General features: G+C 61.1%; 2 protein-coding genes across 2 annotated transcripts in view; one reads left to right on the top strand and one right to left on the bottom strand.

Annotated features, from left to right (window-relative positions):
• The window catches only part of LOXL2 (lysyl oxidase like 2), an 82,183-nt gene extending 67,894 nt beyond the window's left edge, over positions 1–14,289 (top strand). The window contains exons 10-14 of the mRNA XM_016141533.2: positions 1,979–2,222; positions 7,555–7,670; positions 8,818–8,954; positions 12,369–12,480; positions 13,294–14,289. Of these exons, the coding sequence (XP_015997019.1) occupies positions 1,979–2,222; positions 7,555–7,670; positions 8,818–8,954; positions 12,369–12,480; positions 13,294–13,373 (689 nt within the window). The 3' untranslated portion in view covers positions 13,374–14,289. The remainder of the gene's footprint in view (positions 1–1,978; positions 2,223–7,554; positions 7,671–8,817; positions 8,955–12,368; positions 12,481–13,293) is intronic.
• Positions 14,290–15,229: 940 nt separating this feature from the next.
• Positions 15,230–22,423, bottom strand: R3HCC1 (R3H domain and coiled-coil containing 1; the record flags this gene model as incomplete). Its single annotated transcript, XM_016141518.2, has 8 exons — positions 15,230–15,545; positions 16,547–16,642; positions 18,035–18,105; positions 18,940–19,112; positions 20,070–20,676; positions 21,369–21,506; positions 21,783–21,910; positions 22,328–22,423. Coding segments are annotated over 8 exons (1,446 nt in total), but the record flags the coding sequence as incomplete, so codon positions are not given.
• Between the last annotated feature and the right edge of the window lie 75 nt (positions 22,424–22,498).

Genomic DNA, 22,498 nt, shown 5'->3' with positions numbered 1-22,498 from the left:
TGAAATGCTCTCCCTGCCCTCATGCATTAGCTTTACGTCCTCCCATCTCTGCTCATCCTCCGGGCAGGAGCAACTAAAATGTATCTGCCTCCAAGGGAATATTCCGTGACCACTCCCCCACCCCCACCCCACGCAGACTGGGTCTCCTTGTGATAACTCCCGACATATCCTATATTTCTCCTCTGAGCTCAGGCCACCATTATGATCGGTTCATATTGCTTCCGTCTCTGCTGCTGGAATACGAGATCTGCCTTGTTTGGCACTGTCCAGAGAGCCTAGTGCCGTGCTCCTCATGACACTTGGTCGATGGGTGAATGTACACCCCTGAGGAGCTGCTGGTGGAAATTGTGGATGCCGGGGAGGTCCAGGCCCTGCCCCGTGGCAGATGCTGGGAGCACAGCCCCTCGGTACCAGTTAAGTGCAGGCCACATTACACTACGTTTCTCGAGCTGGAAGTAGAGCTGGCCTCCTCTCAGGAAGAGTAAGGTCTGATGCAGGCAGGCCCCTCTGCTCAGCTCGAAGGTAGGCAGAGGGCTGTCCACTGAGTACCGGCTAGTGCACAGACAATGGATGAGACTGTCCGCTCCCTCTGATAGAAGTGCCCAGCACACTCAGTGCCAGCAGCGTTGTGGCCTGGTGTGTGGCCCCCAAGAAGAGAGAGTTCTCAGCCCCGGGGAGCCTGCCGATTTCCGTCTTCCACTCCCAGCCCCACGTCTCACCTGTGGGCCCTTTCGCTAGTGCCCGGTCCCACACGCAGTCCCTGGGGCGGGTTTGCTCTCTAGAGGTCCCCAGCCCTGCCAGGTGCAAGGGTTCCTTGGGAACCTACTGGGCTCCCCGTGCAGCCTGGGGCTGTGGGGAGGGGGTGCAGACAGCAGGGAGTACCCCAGGCTCTGATGTACTTAAGGGAAGCAAGTACATTTCTAAAGCACACACTTTAGAAATTTACAAGCAACTTGTCAGAAAATAAAAGGTGGATGGATCTGGTTGTCAATGGATCATAGACAACATTTTTATGAATTGACGTGTGCTAGAAATGTTCAGCAGAATCTTACCTTTAAATGGAAACATAGTTAATCCTTTTGTAAACGAGCAACACCTCACATAGTTATACAACAAATATAGATTGTAGCCATCACTAAGTCTTTTTAACACCTGCTACGAGCAATGTGGCCATTGGGTAGATCAACCTTGTTTTAAAAGACGCACTTTTAAAACTCTCGCCCAGAACCAGTGTGAGTAGGAACTGGAAGAACCAGTCAAGAAGGCAATTTAGTGATACACATCAGAACCTTGAAAATATGCAACGCTTCTTCCCAGCCCCTTCACTGATAGAAAGATATTCTAAAGAAGCTAGATACGCAGATTTACTACACGATGTTTTATCACAGCTTTATCTGTACCTGAGAGAAGGTCCACCCAACCAGTATATCAGAAAATGCGGGCTAGGGTTATGAATTAAATATGATGCAGCCACGTAATAGATGTTGTCATTTACATGTATCCACAAGGAAATACGTCGAGATGTATTTGAAGGGAGCCGGTATTAGCACACTAGAGAGCTACACAGAATATGACACACGTTGGAAAATAGATCCGTGCCACTTCCGGAAGAGTTGGAGCAAGTCTCTCTCTGGGCAGAGGGAACATTGTTGTTGTTTGTCATTGTCGTTGTAATTGTTCACTTTTCATTATGGACAAAACCTCAAACCACTTGAAAGTAGAGAGGATAATAGGATAAACGTCCCCATCGCCCAGATGGCGGAGGTATCCGAGAAGACTGTCAGAGAGCGAGGAAGAGGCATTTGGGGTAGAGTTCCTCAGGGAAGGTGACCTTGGGGCGGGGGGCCATGAGCCAGTTCCAGACGGTGGTGCTAAGCGGGACTGGGGGGTTTGTCCCAGCTTAGCAATCGGAAGTCGACCACTTGGGAATGGGCGAGGGGCCTCTTATCTCCCTTGCACACCGTGTCCGCCCCCTCAGCCGCCCCTGACCTGGTCCTCAACGCGGAGATTGTCCAGCAGAGCACCTACCTGGAGGACCGGCCCATGTTCATGCTGCAGTGCGCCATGGAGGAGAACTGCCTGTCGGCCTCGGCCGCCCAGACCAACCCCACCTCCGGCTACCGACGGCTGCTTCGCTTCTCCTCCCAGATCCACAACAATGGCCAGTCCGACTTCCGGCCCAAGAACGGCCGCCACGCGTGGATCTGGCATGACTGCCACAGGTAAGCCCTGCTCACACCGCCCCCGAGCTGCCCCCGGCACCCCGCGGGCCGAGATGGGATTCGGAACCACTGGGTCAAAGCCATGCTCTGCCCCCAGATGCCCCGGCCCGCCTCGCCTTCCCTGAGTGCGTCCTCTGTCTCTCTCTCTCTTTCTCTCTCTCTCAATCTTGCCTCCAATGCCTCTAACGTGAGGAAACAAATTTTGTTTTGAGCACCCAGTGCCCCTCCATTGACCTTGGTCAGTGGTGTTCAAGTGTGTCCACAGGAAGTTGACGCTCTGCAGGGTATTTGGGGTTTCTGCGATTATTGGACTCCGAGTCCACTTAAAAATGTATTTTAAATATCTCTAAGATGACTGTGGGTGTGGAGGCAGCATTCTAGCCCCGGGAGTCATGAGACCTGCTCTCTCAACCCAGCTGTGCCTCTGACCTGCTGGGCCACGTCACCTGAGCGCTCTAATGTCCCTTCCAGCCCTCAGCCTGTGGGCTTGATCCCAGAGCTGTAAATCCTGGCCCAGAACAGTGAAATCTTAGAGCCGGTCCTTGCCGGAGCCAACAGAAGCCACCCTGCTCATCGCCCAGCCTTTTCTCTCTTTCTTTTTTTTCTTTCCCTCTGCCTCGATTCTTACTCTGACCCAGAACCGGTGACCCTGCTTGGTCACATTTTCCTGCTCACACCTGAGCTGGGCAGGTGGAGGGAACAGAGGTGCGCATGCTTTTGAAAAGGAAGCCAGGGACGCCCCCGTCATTCAGCTCAGCGCCGGGAGACCCCCGAGGGGTCCACGGATGCTGGCCCCGTGAGCGCTGGTCTCTGTGCTCAGAATCCCATCCACACGACAGGGCTTCTGCACCTGTTCCTTGCGTCTTAAAATGAGGCCCGTGGCCGACACACCTGGCGTCAGGGCTGCACCCCCGGGCCCAGGGCTGGTGCGCTCGTCACCGTCTGAGAAGCCCCGTCCCGCTCGTCTCTGGGTGTCTGTCCTTCCCGCTCTGACACGCGGTGGTCACTGTTAGGGGCACAACAACTGGCGTGTAGTGACCCCTCTCTAAGTGCCAGGCACGGAACACCCTCGTCTTCAAAGGCTGGGGAATGGAGGCTTGGCGTTTGATTGGCACAGGAAGCTATTGGGCGGGGATTCGGACCCGGGACTGTCTGGCCCCAAAGCGAGCGCTCCTTCTGCCGCCTCCGCTGGACCGGCATCGGAAACCGCCTCTGGCTGCTCTTTCACGTGACGGCTATGGTCTGGTCACATCCCACTCAGTTCTGGCATAGAGCTGTTCAGCTGTGTCAAAGGAGAGGACTATGACGGAATTTAGGGTTGCCGGTTTCTCTTCGTAATGGGCGTCTGTGCATTCCGAAAGTCCTAATTAGCCCAAGAATCGCTCTTTATGTAGAAGCGTGTCGGTCTTCTGCAGGGCGGACGTCAAAGGGTAACACGAAAGCCGTGACCATGTTGGTGCCGGGTGTCCTCAGGACACGTGGCGGGAGCCCGGGCCCGCGGGGGCTGACGCCGCCTGTGCGTCTGTAAGCGGCGTGATTGCGTCTCTGCCCCACCCGGGAGGTCCGCCCAGACCTTACGTGGAAGGAGTCTGTGCGACAGACGCCTGCTCTCCCAGGAGCGGTCCCTCCTCTGGGGACGCACGGGGTGACCGGGTGATGTTGTGGAAGCGCTGCTTCCGATCCCCCCCCCCCCGCCCCCCGCCCGCTTCTCCTGTGGTCTGTTCCGCTTCCCGGCTCACAGATGTTCCAGCGAATGGTTCGGGAGGGGCGGGCGGGGAAGAACATGTAGCTCAGCAGATGTCCCTTGGGACCTCCCCTCGTGGTCTGTCACTGAGAACCTACGACCCTAGAGCCCCAGGGAATGTAAGAGGGCCCCCCAGCCAGGCTCCAGAGCTCTGAGGACTTCTCCAGGCTCTGTGGGAGGATTTTCCAACAGGCCTTGTGGCCCCAAAACTCTGCTGGGTCGCTCTGGGAGTCTCGTGAAAGCTGGCCTTTCCTCCACTCAAAACAATTATTGCTGGACCATTTAACATCCTATTTCTGTGGAGTCAAAGTTGAGAACGCTGGCTCAAATTACTGCAAATGGGGAAAACTATGGCTCCCATTTTAACGGATGCTGCAGTGAGGGACAGAGCTATGTTCTTGGAAAGCCCTAAGATGAAACACAGACTCTGACCCCCTGAGGAGGCTCCTTGCCAGCCAGACGTAGAGGACGGGGCCCTGCATCGTTCTTCCTCGTCTGCATTGCCCTAGGTTGGTGAGCGGGCTGAGGGCCCCTTCCTGCTTCTTGTGCCCCCAGGGAAGAGAACCACACCTGCTTACATGGCACGTCATGTCACAGCTTTGACAGGGGCCAAAAAAGCCGGACACCAAGGTGCGGCAGGGTCCAGAGCAGCTCTGCCCCTGCTCTGTCCCAGGGCTCCCCCTCCCACCTCCGGGGAGCCCGGGACAGGTGCTGGGAGCTGGGGAAGCAGAGAGGCGGACAGCCCTCCACATGGGGCAGCTTTGTTCACTCCACCCTGCGCCCCCCAGCGGGGAGCAGCTCCCATGCTGGATCGAAGCCCCATGCATGTGATGTGGCCTCTGTGAGCTAATTTTAGGCCCTCGTCATATCCGTGGGGCCTCGTTCCGGCCGGGGGGCTGCCTAGCATGTCGGGAAGGCAGGATGGAGCAAGCAGAAGGGTCCCTGCTTCTTGTGGCTGCACCTCCCGAGTCTAGAACACACCCCGAAATGGGGACAGGAGCACTGTCCCACCACGGCCGAGCGCCGGCCAGGACGGTCCGTGCGGGAGGCACTGGGAGACAGGTGGCCAGCGTGGGGAAGGGGTGGAGCGTGAGGAGCATCTCCCCTGCAACATGCACTGGCTCTCTGGTTGGGTTTCGTTTGGGCTCCCAACAACCTAGAATAACAAAGACTGTACCCAAACCACCCGCCTTTCTCTGGCCCGCTTTGGTCTGTCATCGAGGGTGCACCCAGCACCTCCTTCCTCCACGAGCCCCACGTCTTCTAACGTGGGGCTCTGAAGCCTTCCGGCTGGAGGCTGCCTTTCCTCTCTCCAGGACGCAGTGACCGCCATCGAGTGTCGGCTTATTCTCTCTCCCCCTAGAGTTCTGCGCTTTCTTTCCAAGTGGAGCTTTGCTGTGTCTACCTCGGGGATCAGGCCCTGTCTTCCAAAGGAGACGGCTCAGCCTGCAGAGAAGGAGGGTACCCTCCTCAGCAGGTCACCCCCTCCCGCCTTCCCTGGCGTGCGTGCGTGTGTGTGTGTGTGTGTGTGTGTGTGTGTGTGTGGTGAAGGTGGGGGTGCCGCTGGGCTCCCCGGCCAGCTGGTGGCCGGGATGGAGACAGGGCTCTGGCGGCGATGTCCGCGTGTGCCCAAGAGGCAGAGCAGAGAGGCTCCAGCTAGAACCGGGCGGCTCCAGACCAGCTGTTTCCCTCCCAGCGTTCATAAGGGAAAAACTGAAGAGCTTGGGAAGACTCTTAAATCAAGTTCGCAGGAAGCAGGGGGTGGGGGCGGGAGGAGGTCGGCCTCCCAACAAACAGTCCGTCTGTGGCCTCCGTCTGAGTTTTGTTTAGACAACGGAGCACAAACCCATTTCTCTTCGGTTTTTCCAGCTGGTAAACAGGGTAACAGAAGCGGCTCTCTGAAGGATGCAGACATGTGTTAGGCGGTGAGTCAGACCTCATGTCTCATTACTGCTCCTTCAAGAAGCCGAAAGAGACTCTCTCAAAGCCGTCTCTTCGGCTACCACAAAACGCGCCCTTGTGAAATGTTCTCCGTGGGCCCCCGGCTCAGGATCGTTTCACCCAGATGCATGAGTGACTTAGGAAAAGCCCAGTGTAGGAACTTCTGACATTATTTTTAGCACAAGCAAACACAGGAGAAAGGCGGGGAGGAACCTCTAATTTCCTCTTCGAAAGCCTGTCCCTTTCGTTCCCCTCTTTCCTTCGTCCTCTGCTGCCCGTGGACAGAGTCTGAAGCCAGCTCGAGGCTGGGAGGGAGGCGTGGAAGCCACTTGGGGATGCTAGTGGCGCCTCGTGCTGGTGGTGACAATAAAAAGACGCCTCCTGCTACTGCGGGAGCGGCCTCAGGAGAGTGTGGACGGGCGCCCAGCACTCCTCTGTCACGAGCTCCGAGTTAGGTATTTCTGCGATGTCTCCCGTGTGGCGATTCTTACGATGCCCCCGGGACTGGGTCCTGTTACCATTCCCGCTTCCCCGAGGAGAAAGCTCAGGTCACCCCGTACACAAAACAAGCGATTCTGCTCCCCGGGCCTTGGTACCTTGTCTTCCGTTTCCCCCATTTCCCACATGTCCCTTAACGAGAGAGACAAGGGTGCCCGATAGTCGCAGACTCATGACACACACATTGCCGCTTAGGGCGGGCCTGGCCAGCCAGTGCCTCAGGGTAGGCCCCCGGCAGCCAGGTCTCCCCGCGTTTATCCAGAACCGAACGCATCCATTTCCAAGCATCTGCATCTGTTCTCAATTCTGCACCCTTCCCCGCTCCCCCCACCCCCCCAGCGAAGAGACGGGGGCCGGTAGGTAAACCGGGGGCCCGGCCGCGGAGCTTCTCCCGCCTCGGGTCCACTCCTGCTTCCCACAGGCCCCCCGAGCTGCCTTTTCCGCCTCCTTTCTCATTCGTCCCATGCAAGGAGCACAGACCTCCTGCTGCTCACGTCCAGCTGCTGCTGGGCCTCCCCACCCAGGCCACAGGCTGCCCGAGTGGGCTGGGCACCCCCCCCCAGTCCCCACCTCCTGCCCGCTCCGCCCCCGGGAGCCCGGATGAAGCCCCTCCCCCGCACTCTGAGGACCCTCCCCCTTTCTCTTCTTTCCCCTCCCCACCATACTCCCACTCGGACATCATCACATCATCGGAAAGGGACTTTCACCAGTCTGCAGGAAGTGTACGGAGTAGGAACGGGCCGTGAGAGCCTCCGCGTGCCCCGGAGGGTGATTAAAAGCTCTGATCACAACTGACTTAATTCGCTGAGTTTACCGTGTGGCAGGTCCTGTGCTCTCCGTCCTCCTCACTAATTCCCACAGCGCCCCCCACGCGCCATGCTTCATCCTTCCCATGCAGCGGATGAGGGCACTGGGGCCCGGGAAGTGAGCGGCCGGCCGACCGCTGAGCCCCCCTCCCCCATCGGCAGTCGGCAGCACGGTTACCACGGTCACCGCTGTCTGCTTCCGTCCTCCTTTCCTCGAGCCATCCCTTCTCATCCCTCCTCTCCCACCGGCCGCGCCTTTCCACCCTTGTCCCCGGAGGGAAACCCCCGGCCAGGCGGTCGGTCGCTCTGGGGACTGAGCCCCAGGCGCTGTCCCTCGCTGCAGGCACTACCACAGCATGGAGGTGTTCACCCACTACGACCTCCTGAACCTCAACGGCACCAAGGTGGCGGAGGGCCACAAGGCCAGCTTCTGCTTGGAGGACACGGAATGTGAAGGAGGTACTTTTGTGTGGGGGGCTGGGGTGCTTCCGAGGGACTCGCGAGCCCCCATGGCCATGCCCGCCCCGCCCGGAGCCCAGGTGTGACACCGGACCCTGCCACTCCGGCCACGGCGGACTCTCCTCTGCACGTGACCTTTCTCGACTGGGGCTTCCAAGGCTGTGTTTGGGGCTGGGGTGCGGGCAAGGCCTGGCCACGAAGGAGCCTGGATTCCCCAGAGCTATGCTGACAGGCACTGGCGGGGGCCCCCCTCAGACCAAACATGTGGTTCCCTCCCGCCCTGGCTGCCACAGCCCGTCTGTCTCCCTGTGTCTCAATGCCGAGCGCCCCTGCCGCACTGGCTCTCACCCTTCACGCCCAAGTTCCCATGAGCCCTTCTGAGGCTCCCAGACTCTCCCGACTCCCCAGGCGGAGGCAGCACTCTGCTCACACCGCCGGGAGGCTGCCCCGTTCGCACCGTGACCCCTGTGGGCACACCTGCCATCCTGACATGACGGGCGCGTCCCGAGGAGACACGTGCTTCTTCTCGGTATACCCAATGCTCAGAGCAGCGCCCAGCATGGCAGCCTCTCGACAAATGTGACTGCCCCTGGTAGGCCGTGAAGTCACACAGCCAGCCGGGTGTGAGTACCTACTGTCCACCGGACAACCAGCTGGCCCAGTAAGGGTCAGAGACGGACAGACCAGACCCCAGCCCAAATCCCAGTGCTGGTTAATCAGAGGGAGACTCCACATCACGCTAAGTAATAAATGCCAGAGTTTTCCCAGATAAGCGTGCACTCCATTCCCAGGCTAACGATTCCACCAGGGCAGGCCAGAGGGGCCAGGGAAGACTTCCTGGAGGAGGGGGACCCTGGCCGGGTCTGAAGGGAGGAGGGCTGAGATGTGGGCAGAAAATTGAGCAAGGGATTCTGTTGAAAGGAGCGAGGATCGGGGATCACACGGGGTGGGTGGGATACCGAGCCCTACGAGGCAAAGGTTGGGGGGGGGGGTCTGGGCTTGGGGAGGGAAGCGGGGTGCTGACGGAGGGGGGCTGGGCTTGGGGGGGAAGCGGGGTGCTGACGGAGGGGCCTGGGGGAGATGGCGCGGACGGAAGCGGGGCTGCGGGCGCATCACGGTGCCTGGGCTCCCTCGGCCCCGCCTGCAGACAGCCAGAAGAGCTACGAGTGCGCCAACTTCGGCGAGCAGGGCATCACCATGGGCTGCTGGGACGTGTACCGCCACGACATCGACTGCCAGTGGGTGGACATCACCGACGTGCCCCCCGGAGACTACCTGTTCCAGGTGAGGGGCGCGGGAGGCGGCCCCAGGCCCCTGCTGAGGGGAGGGGGGGGTCCTTTCTCCAGCAACCTCCTTCCTTTCGGTGCCCGGACACAAAACACGGGCGTGGAGGCCAGGCTGTCTAAAGTGCAGAGGAGTCCTACACCCAGAGGTGAACCGAGCAGGGGAGGCACTGTGCCTGGGGGGAGCGGAGGGACCGCAGCCCTGCTGAGGCCTTTGCGCTGAATTCGAATTCGCTTAACACCTGGTGCTTGCAAATCAAAGTGCATTTATTTTGCAGCCAGATTTGGTCCTCAGGCCAGGAATTCCGTTCCACCGGCTCTGAGGCTACTGCACCTTTTGCATCCCTTAGAGCGATCCTGCTAACCTCCGCCCCAGTTTATCCCAGGGTCTTCACCCCGTCTTGGTCTGTGCCGTCAAGGCCGAAAGCAATTTCGTACAGAGGCTGTCGTTTCACGAGGGTCTGTGACTTGCCTCTTCCAGAAACATTTGTTTCATGAAAAGGATCTGCAGACAGAGGTGGGGGGGAGGGGGAGCAATTTTCAACACTAAAAAATGAATTTACAACAGTAGAATTTCAGGCACTCGGGACACCCTGTCCAGTGACTGTGAGCACCTCCTGGGGCTTCAACGTGCCCTATCTCGGTGGAAGGCCAGCCCTGGGAGCAACCAGGAAGCCCGGGCCTCCCACCTTTCCGCAGAGAGCTTCGTGCTCCAGCCAGCGAGCGCCCTGACTGGCCAGGGAGGCAGAGAGCACCGCCGCCTTGTCGCCCCTCCTGGGGCGCAGGTGCGTCCCGCCTGCAGAGACTCCCTTTCGCCGTCTCAAGGTCTCCACGGCCCCACCCATCTTGCTTTCCAGCTTGCCCCGCGGGCAGCAGAGTAGGTGACCAGAAACGCGTCCTTGTGCCTTGAAAGCTTCCCCGAGGAGGCCTTCTGCCAGCCCGGGGCCTGGACCACGGTCCCCGCCCTAGAGACAGCTCTGGGAGGAACCAGCACCTGCAGAGAAATGACTACAGAGGGGCTTTGAAAGTCTCCCTGGTCAATTCAGAGGCTGGAAATCAGACAGCCAAGCACTTTTCCACCCACAAGCCCAGAACCGCAGACTTGGAAGGGCCCCGACCAGAAACCAGAGTGCTCTGTATTTTAAAGAATGAACATCTGTGTTTCTGCACGTACGCCGTGGAGGGCGGTTTGTGTTTGAGGTTTGCTATCGCTTTGCTGGTGAAAATGTATCATCGTGTTTCTGACAAATGCCATCTGTGTAATTATTAACCGTGGCTTGCTGAGGGCTGAAGATCGATGGCCGGCCAGGCCCTGTGAGTGCTCTGTCTCGTGTCCTCCCCAAGGACGGGCATCACCGTTACCCTTGTCTTACAGCCAGGCAGATTCCGGTCACGTCAACTCTATATTCTGTGTTCGCGAGCCCTGAACTATAGAGTTTGCAGATTTCCTCATTAGGGGCATGTTAATGCCCCTGATGAGTGGAAAGGAGTATTTCCCTCGGGACTGACATGGAGCTTTAGCCAATGGGAGCCCTGGCCTGGGGTTCCCCGGCCCTCTCCATTCCCAGGGGACCCCCGCCCCTCACAGACACCAGCAATGCTGCACATGGCAGTGGGGGACAGCCCCGTGAGAACGAAATGGCTCTGGACAGAGGGGCCTGTGCGCGGAGGCTCAGAGGCCGGCTCAGTGGGCGACTAGGTTCCCCGGTGGCCTGGCTCCGTCCTTATTGTCTCCCTTTTATGGATCCATAACAGATCGTCTGTCTAAGAAAACAAAGCCAGGTCCCACAGGTCCTCACAAGGTTTAAAATCACGGAGTCTCGGACGGGAGTGCAGAGACCACACATTTCAGCCGCCACCCGGTGGGGCCAAGCTGGCCCTGACCGTGCCTGAGACAAGCCGGTGCTGCCCCCTGCTGCCCGCACGGCCGCACTGCAGGGTCGCGGGCACGGGCTCCCGGGGGCCGCTGCTGCGGGTGAGCGAGGAGCTGCACAGCCCTCGGTGTGTAGGTTTTGTCTGTGCAGCACTCTGAGCCATGCATGGGCTGGGGGCAAGGGGCAGGCGACCGCTAAGGTTGTTAGGCAGAAAAGAGATCGAAGGAAAGCAAGGCCACCCCAGCGCAGGACATTTACTGGTCTTGGTGGAAGGGAGAGGGTCAGAGTGGGAGACGGCCGAGGACAGGCGTGGCAAGCGGGGCCAGCGGTGGGCCCCCGGAATGGCTGGCACTGGGCCGGGACACAGGGCAGGGCGCGCTGCTGGCCTGTTTCCCACGGCCTCTCTGGGAGGCCCAGCCACCCTGCTAAAGGGCCCCGCCCAAGCCCTCCTAGAGGAGAAGGTCCTGAGGGCCCAAACCTAGAGACTGTTCCTCAGCTGGCAGGCCGCCCCTCCCCTGGTCCGCACTGACCGAGGTCCGGGCAGCGCCTTCCGGGGAGACCCTGCCACTGCCCTCCGCCACTCGCCCACAGCCCCAGAGCAGCTTTGTCTCCCCCACCCCTCCTCTTTCTCCTTTCTCCCGGGCTCACCCCGATCTCTCTTTTCTGTCCACTCACAGAAACCTCTCAAAATGACGGCCCTCCCTCTTCCTGCTCCTTTGGGCTACGCTCCCTTAGCTGGGGAGATTCGAGGAAAGGGTACGAGGGGATCCAGTCTCCCCCAGAGCCCAGGCCTGGACCGCCCGAGCAGGAAGGGCTTGGGGATGGCCTAGAACAGTGGTTCCCCACCTTTGTGGCACCAGGGGCTGGTGCTCCTATGAGAATCTAATGCCTGACGATCTGAGGCGGAGCTGAGGCGGTGATGCTGGCGCTGGGGAGCGGCTGCAAACGCAGGTGAAGCTTTGCTCGCTCACCTGCCGCTCACCCCCTTGCTGTGCGGCCTGCAGACTGGGGAGCCATGACCTAGAGCAACGCCAAGGCCTGGACGCTGGGAGGGACAGTCCAAAGTCACACCGCCAGGAGCAGCATCCGGTTTTCAACGCCCAGGGCAGCCTCCCCGACACTTCCTCCGGCACCTGCCGTCGTCCCCACCCGGTCTCAGCACGTCCTGCTCCCCAGCTCCCATCTGGTCCTCCGCCGGCCTGTTCTGTGGCCCAGCCCCAACTCCCGCCTCTGCCCGCCTCAGGCCTCCCCGGGCACCCAGGAGGGTGACCCCTTTCGAAGGCATGCTCGTGGCAGGGGGCGTGTGTGAATTACGCCGAGACAGACAGGCAGGTGCAGGGGCGTCTCAGTCCTCCAGGCCTTGCCCGCTCGGCCTCCCTGACCTCATCTCTGGCCAGTCCTGCCCTGGCTTCCCGTGGACCACCCCTTCCTGGGGGCACCCCGGCTCTGGAGGCAGGCCTGGTCTCGGCAGGGCCCTGGGCCTGGGGTGACAAGTGGCTCAGGTGGGATTCTGCAGCCCCTCCGCCCTGTCTGTGTCCCAGGTTGTCATCAACCCCAACTATGAGGTTGCAGAATCTGACTACACCAACAACATCATGAAATGCAGGACCCGCTACGACGGCCACCGCATCTGGATGTACAACTGTCACATAGGTAAGGCCCCCCGGGCACTTCTGGGCAAGCATGGCACCCCCAGGGCTGCCAGGCAACCCCCCGCCCCCTGGGCTGCCCACTCCCCACCCCCTAGCCAGCCAGCCCTCCCCCACGCTGCGGCCCACCTCCAGGAGACAGGCGAGAGCTGCCCTACTTTCTCGAGGAACCAGAGACGCTTCCTAATTTGGGCAAAGAGCTCGGGGAATGGAGCGGGGAATGGAGCCGGCCTCACACGTCCATGCACAGGGAGGAGGCTGCAGACGCGTAAGGCCTGGACGCAGACCGGGTGTTCACAGCCAGCTGCGTGGCCAAGGGAGGCGGTACAGAGCCGGCCAGCCCCACACAGACCCCAGAGCTATTTGAGGGCTGGGACGGAGGCCACCACCTCATTACGCATGCGGCCTCAACAATGCGGGCGTCAGCAGTTCGTGGCTTTGTGTATCGTTTTCCTCTGTCAAGAACGAGACGCTAGTGAACCGCCGTGGCTTCTGGTCACCAAAAAAGCAACTTCTCCCCGGGTTCCATACAATCTGGGGCACGAAAGGGGAGGCGGAGCGTTCTCTCCTGCGGGAGGAGTGGGGGCCCGCGCGGTGAGCATTCGCTCCTTCTCTTAGCGGGACACGTGCCTGGCGCTGAGCTCGCCCGCAGCACCTCGTTGCTCCCCTGGGTGGCACCACTCAGCAGTGGCCCCAGCAGGCCACCGGGGAGAGGGTGGTGGCCCCAGGGCCCCTGCAGCCGCCATTCCAGCCTGGGTGAGGGCCGAGCGCCCGATTTGCCAAACCCTGTCTCCCTGATGCCCCCCACCCCCTTCAGGTGGTTCCTTCAGTGAAGAGACAGAAAAGAAGTTTGAACACTTCAGCGGACTCATAAATAACCAGCTCTCTACGCGGTAAGGCGGCCTGCCCGGTCACGTGGTCGCCTCCCGCCTTTGGGCCACGGCGCATCTTCCCCGACAACTGCAGTCCGGCCGATGACCACCGACCTCACCGCCCCTCGCCTCGCCCGGCCCCCGCCCCATCCGGACACCCTGCGGCCACCTCTCAGCTCAGACGAGTGGGTGTTCCCGACATTTGCTGGGGGCTGCCGCCTGAGCCTGGGAAGGTCTCTGGGAGCAGGCCTTGTCCGGGAGCAGCGCCACGGGCCACCTTGTCCAGGACCCCAGGCGCACGGGTTGTCACCGCTTGTCCCATCAAACCAGTCGCGCCTGCCCCGCCCCCACCCCACCCCCGCCCCGCCCCCGAGTCCGGCACCACCCCCATCAGCTCACCACAGATAACATGGGGCCGTTCGCTTCTCAAGTTCCACGTGGGCAATGCCTGCTTGGGCAATGCCTGCTTGTCGCCCGAGGTGGCCAGGCCGAATCCCATGTCTCCTCCTCGCGGGTCATCTGCAACCGACGGGAATGCCTAGAGCTCTCCTCCCGTTAAACGAGCTGCCTGTCCTCTCTCTATCCACGTATATAAAAAAATGCTGCCACGTTTTCTGACGAGGTGCGCCCAGAGCTGGCACTTCTCCCCTACCCTCAACCCTGCATCCTCCTACTTTTCAAGATACCATTATTATATTTCCACGAACTTTGAAACACAAAATAACTTAGTGGCATTTAATACTGGGCATCTGGGCCTTTGAGAGAACAACCTGCCCACCTGTGTAAGTGACTCACGGTTCTGCTGTTCTGATTCTGTGGGTAACTGATTCAACGGTGCTATAACCAGGGTCCTGGGTGACAAGGACACTCACCGAACGCCATGTGTCATCACGGACACTTACACATACTTGAAACTTGGAATAAAAGAGATTTACGACCTGTGTCTGTGTTTCATGCGGAGCGCTGCACCCAGCCTCACGCGCACGCGCAGGTTACTCCCGCCGAGCTGGGGTGCAGTGTGGCTGCAGAGGGCCCCCGTCCACGCACACCCGGAGGAGCGACTCCCGCCCCGAGAGCGGCAGTCCAAGGGGGTCACCAACGCCGATGAAAGTATAAGTCGCAGCCTCTCTTGAGCTCTTCTTGTCTCTAACTGAAGTTCGTCGGGGGGCACAGCAGTTGCGCTAGGACCGGGGGGAAGGGGCGTCTAGATTTAAATGTCCCAAGAGGCTTCCCACAGGGCAGAGCCTGCGCCGGCTCTGAGAGACGAGGCAGGGACGCAAGGCTCGGAGAGGGGCTGGGAGCTCTTCCCAGCGCAGTGCGGGCGGCAGCCCAGCCAGCCGCTCGCGCCCAGACACGGGCTTCCGTGTGCACCAGGAGCGTGCTACAGCCAGCAAACCAGAGGGCTCCACAATGACCCCAAAGCGCCAGGGAGGGTCACCTCAGCACCGACTCCATCCAAACCAGAAAAACGTGTGTGTGGGCACCCGTCCCCACAAAGATGTCCTCGCGTCTGCTCCTACGAGGGAGGCAAACGCGGCAGACATTTCAGATGCCACCTCTCGGCTTTGTCCCTGTGTATTTCCGCGAGGGGCCCTTCCGTGGTCCGCAATGGCAGGAAACACGAGGACCAGTCCGGGGCGGGGGCCCTCGGCACTGCCATGCGGCTGCAGGTTAGGACACACATCCTGTGAGGGGAGACCCAGCAGGTGTCACTCCACCCCCCAGAGCTGGGCAGGCTCCCTGCAAAAACGCCTTCGAGGCCTGGCTAGAATCCTCCAGGCCCATCTCCTGGAGCCACCCATCGCGTCCATAGCCCCGGGTCTAAAATGGGAGACAAACAGCACCCTCTGGTGTCCCGTGGCAGACCACACTGTGAAGCAATCACATTGTAACAACTTCTAAGTTTTTATTTTTTCCTGACTTCTGGAACTAGACCAAGCGGAAGCCCACGGTGCCCCGCAGCGACGGGCCAACCAGAGTGCTGGCGGTTCTGGTCCCTGCAAAGGCTTGAGGTGTAGGGGCGCCAGCTGGTCGTGGGGTGCCGATCCGGGCCGCCCCTCTCAGGACGCCGGGGAGGCGGGAGGGTCCACGGCCGGCCGTTCTCGCCTCCTGTGTGGAAGCCCCAGGGCCTGGGCCACCAGCCTCCGCGCAACCGCCGTGTTTGTCTGTGGCCTCTCCTTCGCCAGACGCAGGAGCTCTAGGAGGAAGCAAGCCCCGTGGGTCGGGGACTCGAGTTCAAGGCCGAAGCGACACAGCGGCCTCAGAGGCCGCCTGAACCGACCTCTAAGACCGGCTGTGCCCACGATGTGGCTAGATGCTAGTAAGAGGCGCCCCACCTAGGGCTCCCGACCCCTGCGGGGTCCTGACCTATCTTGCCACCTCTCTGTCCCCTTCTTTTTCTCTACCTGCACAGGGACGTGGAGGAGTCAACCCTGCCCACCTTCCTGCTCTGTAGGGCCCTCTGGGAGCGACATAAGTCAGGATGGGACACACGGAGCTCTTAGAGCGACAGGATATTTATTGTCCCCAAAAAGTATGGGACAGAGGCCGCGTGATCCACAAGAGCAAGGACGACCTCAGTAAGCCTGTTCTGGGACAGTTTTGCCGGCCGCTGCTTTGCGGTCACAAAAAAACTGGCCCCTGAGAGCCCCCACCACGCCTTCCAGAAGACGGAAGGGGAGCAGCTGTCAATTCGGCACCTTCCTCTCCTTGCCTCTCCCGGCAGGCGCGCCCTTCACTCCTCCAGCCCACCCTGTGTGATCTGCTTATTTTACAGAGAGAGAATCAACCCACAGACGTCAGGTGACTTGCCCAAGGTCAACTTAAATAAATGACAGAGCCAGGGTGACCAGGAGGACTGACTCCACAGCCCCGGCCCGTCCCACTCCACTGCGAGACATGGTCCCCGTGGCCTTCGGGGAAACACCACGCTTCGCCCTGAGCAGCGCCGGGCAGAGCTGTGAGCAGGAGGGCGAGCCCGGGGCACAGCGACCGGCAGACGGCGCGCCCTGCGGGGCCCTCCCTCCCTCGGTACTCCCAGGCTCCCTGGGGTGTGCACCGCGCACCCCGCTTGCCACTGTATCCCCAGCAGCCTAAGCAGAGAGCTGCAGGGGACTGAGCCGCAGGGAAGGGCCCGCCGCCTGACCCCACACTGGCATGCGCACACAGCCTCCCCTCGGGACGCGGCCGCTTCCTTACTTGGCCTCTGCAAGGCTTTCAGCTTTGACTGCTTGGTCCCCTGCGTGAGGGGCCGGATCTTGAGCGCTGAGAAATCTTTGGTCAGGGCTTCGGCAGCTGTGGAAAGACAAGAGATCCGGGGCCATCCCCTCGTCTTCCCAGGGAGGCCCCCTCAGGGCCCAGGAACACACGTATCACCCCGAAACAGCTGCAGCGGCTTTGCGCACCCACTCAGAGCTCAGGGGCCCAGCCGCCCCGACACCACTGTGGCTGGGCGAGATGGTCAAGTGCCGTCTGCTCACCCGGCCCCGGCCCTGCAGGGGCCCCCTGTGCTCGCAGGCGGGAAGCCTGCATAGGACCCGGCTTTCCCCCTCCGCCCTGGACTGGTTAGCACAGGAGAGGTGGCCTCCCGCCTTCTAAGGCTGTAAACAAACTACCTTTTCCCCGACTCAAGACCAGCGTGGGGCGCACGCCCTCACGCCGGGTTCTGCTGGGACATGGAGCACCTGGGCTGCTTACAGACGCAGCGTGTCAGAGCGTGCAGAGGGGTCAGGTCCAAGCCTCCCCTTTACAGAAGAGGACGCTCAGGCCAGGACATGAGCTGCTCACTCACACAGCGGGGCGGAGCCCAGGAGCCGGCCGTGACCAGGCCAGCCCAGGGCTCGTTCCTCCCATCGCGCTGGAGGCCTTTGGGGCCTCCCCCACTTCTGCCCTTTCAGTCAGCTCCCCCTCGGTTTGGAGCCCCCACTGTGCTCCGGGGTCCCTCTACTCCCTGAACTGCATCCCTTCCCTCGGGCTCTCCTCAGGACTGGGCCCACACCAGCTGTGACCGCTCCCCCAGCTCCAGGGTTCAGAAGCCGAGCCAGGAGGAGCAGTGGGTTACTCTTTACAGACACGCCCACAGTGCGCAGCGCTGTGGCAGGGGGCAGGTTGGGCGAGTGGCCACGAGGGCTGAGGAACACTGGAGCTGGGCAGGAGGCTGGCTGACAGCCCCGGCTGCGACGGGGCGGGGCTCTGCAACCTGGCACAGACCACAGACGTTCTGGGAACCTCAGTCTCCCCATCTGTAAAAGAGAGGCGATCTGACCTACTTTTTGACAGCATAATGAAAACTGAGTAAGAACGCAGCTGCTTTTTTATTCCACAGAAAACCGCCAGTATGTGAATGCCTTTGACCTATAAAAACAGCACTTTCGTATGGTTTCGTTTAACATGTGGCAATACCTAGGCCTTGGCCTGTGGATCCGAAGCCACCGAACTAAACGTGGAAAGGAAAGGCCGCGAGCTGCCTGGCCCAGCGCCTGCTCCGCTCCCCGGACCTCGGCACCGGGGGAGCCGGGAGCGCAGGCCCCGCCGGCCCACCTGCACCCTGGACACGGGTGGTCCTCCACCCAGGGACACCGAGGCCCCTTCCCTTCTCAGGGAGTCACAGAAAGGGCCCCGCACCCCCGCGAGGCCGCGTTACCTGAGGCCGGGCAGGTGCCCCGCGCCCCCGCGAGGCTGTGTTACCTGAGGCCAGGCAGGGAAAGACGCCGAGCGCGTGTGTGTCGTCCACCCAGTGAACCTGGAAGCCCTTCTCTCTGCGCCGAGGAAGAGGGGACGGAGTGGTTACAACCATGAACAGTTAAAACCCGTTCTGCTAAAGGGCGCCCCCTCCCACCTCCGACCCTCAAACCCCACGAGTCCAAGACAAGTGGCCATCTCCCCTGGGAAGGGGACAGCTCTCTGCAGCGGGCTCCCTCTGCTCAGCAGGTGGATCCCTGACCCCAGAGGGCAAGGTTTGGGGAGCCGTCAGAAAAGGGGGCTGTGAAGAAAGGGATTTTTAGAAGCTTACGCAGGAAAAGAGAAGAGAGATTAGAGAAAGAGAAATGAACATTAAAAAAAGAAAGAAAGACGAGAAAGAGAAAAAAGGAGAAAAGATTGGCGTTGGATAAAAGGAACGGGGGGGAACGGGAGAAGGCTCTCATTTCCACCCGACCCTGCCACAGAGCACGCGAGCCCGGCTCACGCCAGAAACGCCTCCCGCACGGACATGGCCCTCGGTCTGCGGCCTGGCTAGGGGGCGGGGACATGGAGCTGGCTGGGGGGGTGGGCTGCCGGCACCCTGTGACCTGCCGGAGGGCCCCACGGGGTCCTGGCAGGCCCATGGGCGTGCGGGGTGCGGGACCAGGTCGAGGGCCTGTGGAATGTGTCTACGACCAAACACTGGCCCCGTCTCCCCACGGCCACAGCCAGCGGGCTGAACGGCCCAGACGGATGGGGCCCAGACCCACGGCACCCGCTTCCCGCCTTTCTTTCTGCAGCACTGGGTACTGGGTGAGGCAAATGTCCCCAACAACAATGGGACATCTCCGTTCCATGCCAGAGGGAGCGCCCCACCTCCCCGGCCGCCTCGAAGCCTCGCCCGCACTCACTGGAACTCAGAAAACGCTGCCAGCAGGTCCTCGGTCTTGAGCGCTGGCTCGAAGTCGTAGATCTCCACCACGTGGGCCAAACTCTGCTCTCCGGGCAGCTCCTCCAGGAAGGAGGACGTGTCCACGCGGACCTTCTCGACCTGAATCTCCTTCTCGGTCAGGTTGGCCGTGATCTGGGAAGAGCGCGCAGCTGTAAGCGAGAGGCGCTCTGACACACGGGGCTCCCCAAACTGCTTTCAAAACCACTCAGAGTCCTGCAGGCCTCTGGGTGGGCAGAGAGGAGAGGGCCAAGGGTGGCTTCCCACGGGAGCCACACCTGGCAGGAGTCTAGGAAAGGTCGCATGACGGCAGACTGGACTGGAAGATGCAGAAGTATGAGTTCTGGGGGAGGAAACTTCCTTCATGGAGTCCCCAGTGGGGGACTGGCAGCTACATTACGTTTCATAGAACCCTGAAAACGTTATTCTATATACCCGCTTTATAGATGGGAACACTGTAAATCAAAGAGCTAAGCAATTCCGCCCAGAGTTGCACAGTCAGTGACAGACAGAGCTGGGCGAGTCCAGGATCTTTCCTTCCCTCCTCCACAGTGTGACGCTGAACAACTTACTCTGGTCTTCGTCCTTCATCTACGAAATAGCAATAAAAGATGCCCGCCCTCCCATCCGAACACCACAGCCAGTCTCAGGACGGGAAATGAGATGTGTAAGACAAAGCTTCAGGCAGAAGAGTTTCCATGACCACGTCTGCAGCCCCTCACGAGGCATTCCACATACATCCTATCTACGTTACCTTGTGAAATAAGTACCGTTATTGGCTTTTCAGATGAGAAAACTGAGTAGCGGAACAGCAAAGTGACTTGCCCACGGTCACAGAGCTCCTGCGTGGTTGAGCTGGGACCCAAATCCACACCCCTGACCCCAGATCCTGAGCCTCCTCCCCTCCGCTGTCCGTGCCGACTCTTCTGGGCCAGGCTCCTGTGCTCCCCTACGCCTCCTCAGGAACCTCTCCCACCCAATGCCCAGCTCTGCTCAGCCCTCGCATGCCCTGCGCCTCCACGCCACGACCCCGGTCCCCGTCCACCCGGGGCTGCGCCCACCTCACTTCTGCCCTCCCTTTGCCGAGCTTACGAGCCTCGTCACCTCCTGCAGCAGCTCGCTGGCGTCATCCTCCGAGCAGCCGCCGGGCCCCTCCTCTGCCACTTCCTCCTCCTCCTCCTCCTCTGCCCGCCGGCTCTTCTCCGGCTCACTCCCGTTCCCCGCTTCCAAGACCAGCTGCAGACTGGACCCGAGCTGTGTGGCCGTCTCCAGGCTGTCTCCTGTCTCTGAGTGGCTCCCAGGCTCCGAGGGCTCTGTGCCCAACAGCTCCTCTCTCTCGCAACGCGGGCCTGGGCCCTTTTGGTCCTCTGTCGCTTGAGTCGTCAACACAGGGCGCTCCTGATCAGAGCTGGGGTCCCCAGCCCCAACGTCTCCAGGCTCTTCCAGAGGCCTGCCACCCGGGGGGTCGACCTTGAGCCCCGGGGTGGGGGTTAGTGCCGACTCTTCTTGCTTGCGCAGTACCCGGGGCACATACAAAGCCTGGTCTGGCTTGCGTCGTCCTCGATGCCACCGGCCGGCCCGCGCCTCTCGGGGACCAGCAGCCGCTCCCTGGCTTGAAGTGGGCTGAGGACCTCGGTACCTGCCGGGGTGGGAGGCAGGAGGGCGGCAGGGGCCGGAGAGTCCATCTGAGGTGGGTAACCTGGAGTGGGAGCAGACGATCAGAGCGGTGCCTGGGCCCCCCGGAAAATGGTGTCTGGATGGAGCTACGAGCTGCATCAGACAAAAACCAATCGATGCCAAAATGGCCCTCGAAAATGCCTTAGGAAGGCATCGCAGTGGAAGCTGAATGGCATCTCTGAACGAACCCAAAGCAGCCAGCTCTCCCTCCAGTGTTTACACGGAGCCGGAAACGGCGGAACCTCTGTTCATGTGCCAGGTAAGTACTTGCACTTGGGAGCTATGTTATCGGGAAAATGTTAAACTCTAGGATCACAGTCGTTCTGATAAGGTCCTGGGCGACGCACACAGAAACGGATGACCGAAGGCTCAGGTGTGCTCCTCGGTCACTCCCTGGCCTCTGAGGCCCGTGCTCACTGAGAGGAATGCTGGGCAGACGCATTCTGCTCAAACTGCGCTCTCTCACTCTCTTTTTTGGCCCAACGCGTATAGCTGAATTTGCTAAATGAATTCGACCAACAATGCACATCTACTCCACTGAGGAAACAAAAGGCAGAATCGACTTTAACTGCCAGAGGAGGGAAAGAGTCGGCAGCCCGGGGGCTCCTGGCTCTGGTTCCCCGACAAGCTCTCCCCTCCCAGCGGCTGGCCAACTCCTTCACCCACCACAGGGAGCCAGCCGCACAGGGCCTTCCAAGGTGGAAGGATACACACCTGACATCCAGGTGACAGATGACCGTCCTCCTCTTCCAGCCCTCGCCAACAGAGAAGCTGCTCAAGAGATCGAAATTCTCGGCTGTTCTGTGGATCAGGTACCGCAGGCGACTGGAGAGTGGGGGGAAAAGAAGGACCCTGGGAAGGGACAGGAAGGAGCGCTGAGCAGGGACTCCAGGCGCAGTCCCTGGGGCCCCTTCAGTTGTGGGGTGATGCTCAGGATTACACAGGGAAAAAAAAACGTAGCTGGGAGAAGCCAGAGGGCAGATCGTAAAACCTAAAGGCCAAGGTCAGAGCCAGCTGAGGGCCAGTGACCCTGGATGCACCACCCGGGAAAAGGGCAGAGGGGCCCGGGCGCACCCCATCCTTCCCAGCCGCAGGGCGCGCCCCGCCACCGTCCTCGTCCCAGCTTACTTTGACAGCTGCTTCTGCAGCAAGAAGCGGTCCAGCTCCTCCTGGACCTGGTGCACGAAGTCATTCTCGGTCGGGGAGAGGAAGACGCCGTCCAAGCAGAGAAGGGCCAGGGTGATCGGTGGAAGAGCCTGTAGGGCAGGCAGAAGGCCAAGGCCCGGGTCAGAGAACAGGCCTCTCGAGCCACCCCGGCCGCGCAGTGTCGGTGCTGCAAGGGACTCGGAGACATCGTGGCGCACGTCTCCCTTCCGACAAAGGAGAAGCAGGCCCCGAGGTGGGGAAGGGACGAGCCCAGGTCCCCAGGCACTGCAGCAGGGAGCGCGCTGCCCGCGCACCGGGGCCGGATGCTGCGGGGCGCTCAGGCCCGTGCCGCGCGCGCTGCGCCGGGCTCGGGACTCTCGGCCCCGGTGGAGACTCGGGGAGGCCGGGCGCCTCGGGGCTGCTCGGCGGGCGCGGCTGGCCCTCCCTTGCTCGGGAGCTGGAGGCCCGGAGGGTGCGAGCCGGCCGCGAGCGCGGTGACCTGCCCCAGGCCGGTTCGCCGCACTCACCGCGACCACCCAGCGCGCCGTCGCCGCCCGGAGGGTCCCCAGAAGCCTGCGCGCCCCTTCGCGCCCCTTCGCGCCAGACGACCGTCCGGGCCTTCGCGGAGCCGCAGCGCCCCCGCGCGGCCCGGGGGAGGCATCGCAGAAATGGCCGAGGGGCGTGGGATTGAGGTTTAT

This window comes from Rousettus aegyptiacus, unplaced genomic scaffold (assembly GCF_014176215.1).
Source record: "Rousettus aegyptiacus isolate mRouAeg1 unplaced genomic scaffold, mRouAeg1.p scaffold_m13_p_16, whole genome shotgun sequence".
Classification (NCBI taxonomy): domain Eukaryota; kingdom Metazoa; phylum Chordata; class Mammalia; order Chiroptera; family Pteropodidae; genus Rousettus; species Rousettus aegyptiacus.
The sequence above is the reverse complement of the archived record's forward strand: the minus strand, read 5'-3'. Positions and strand labels throughout refer to the sequence as shown.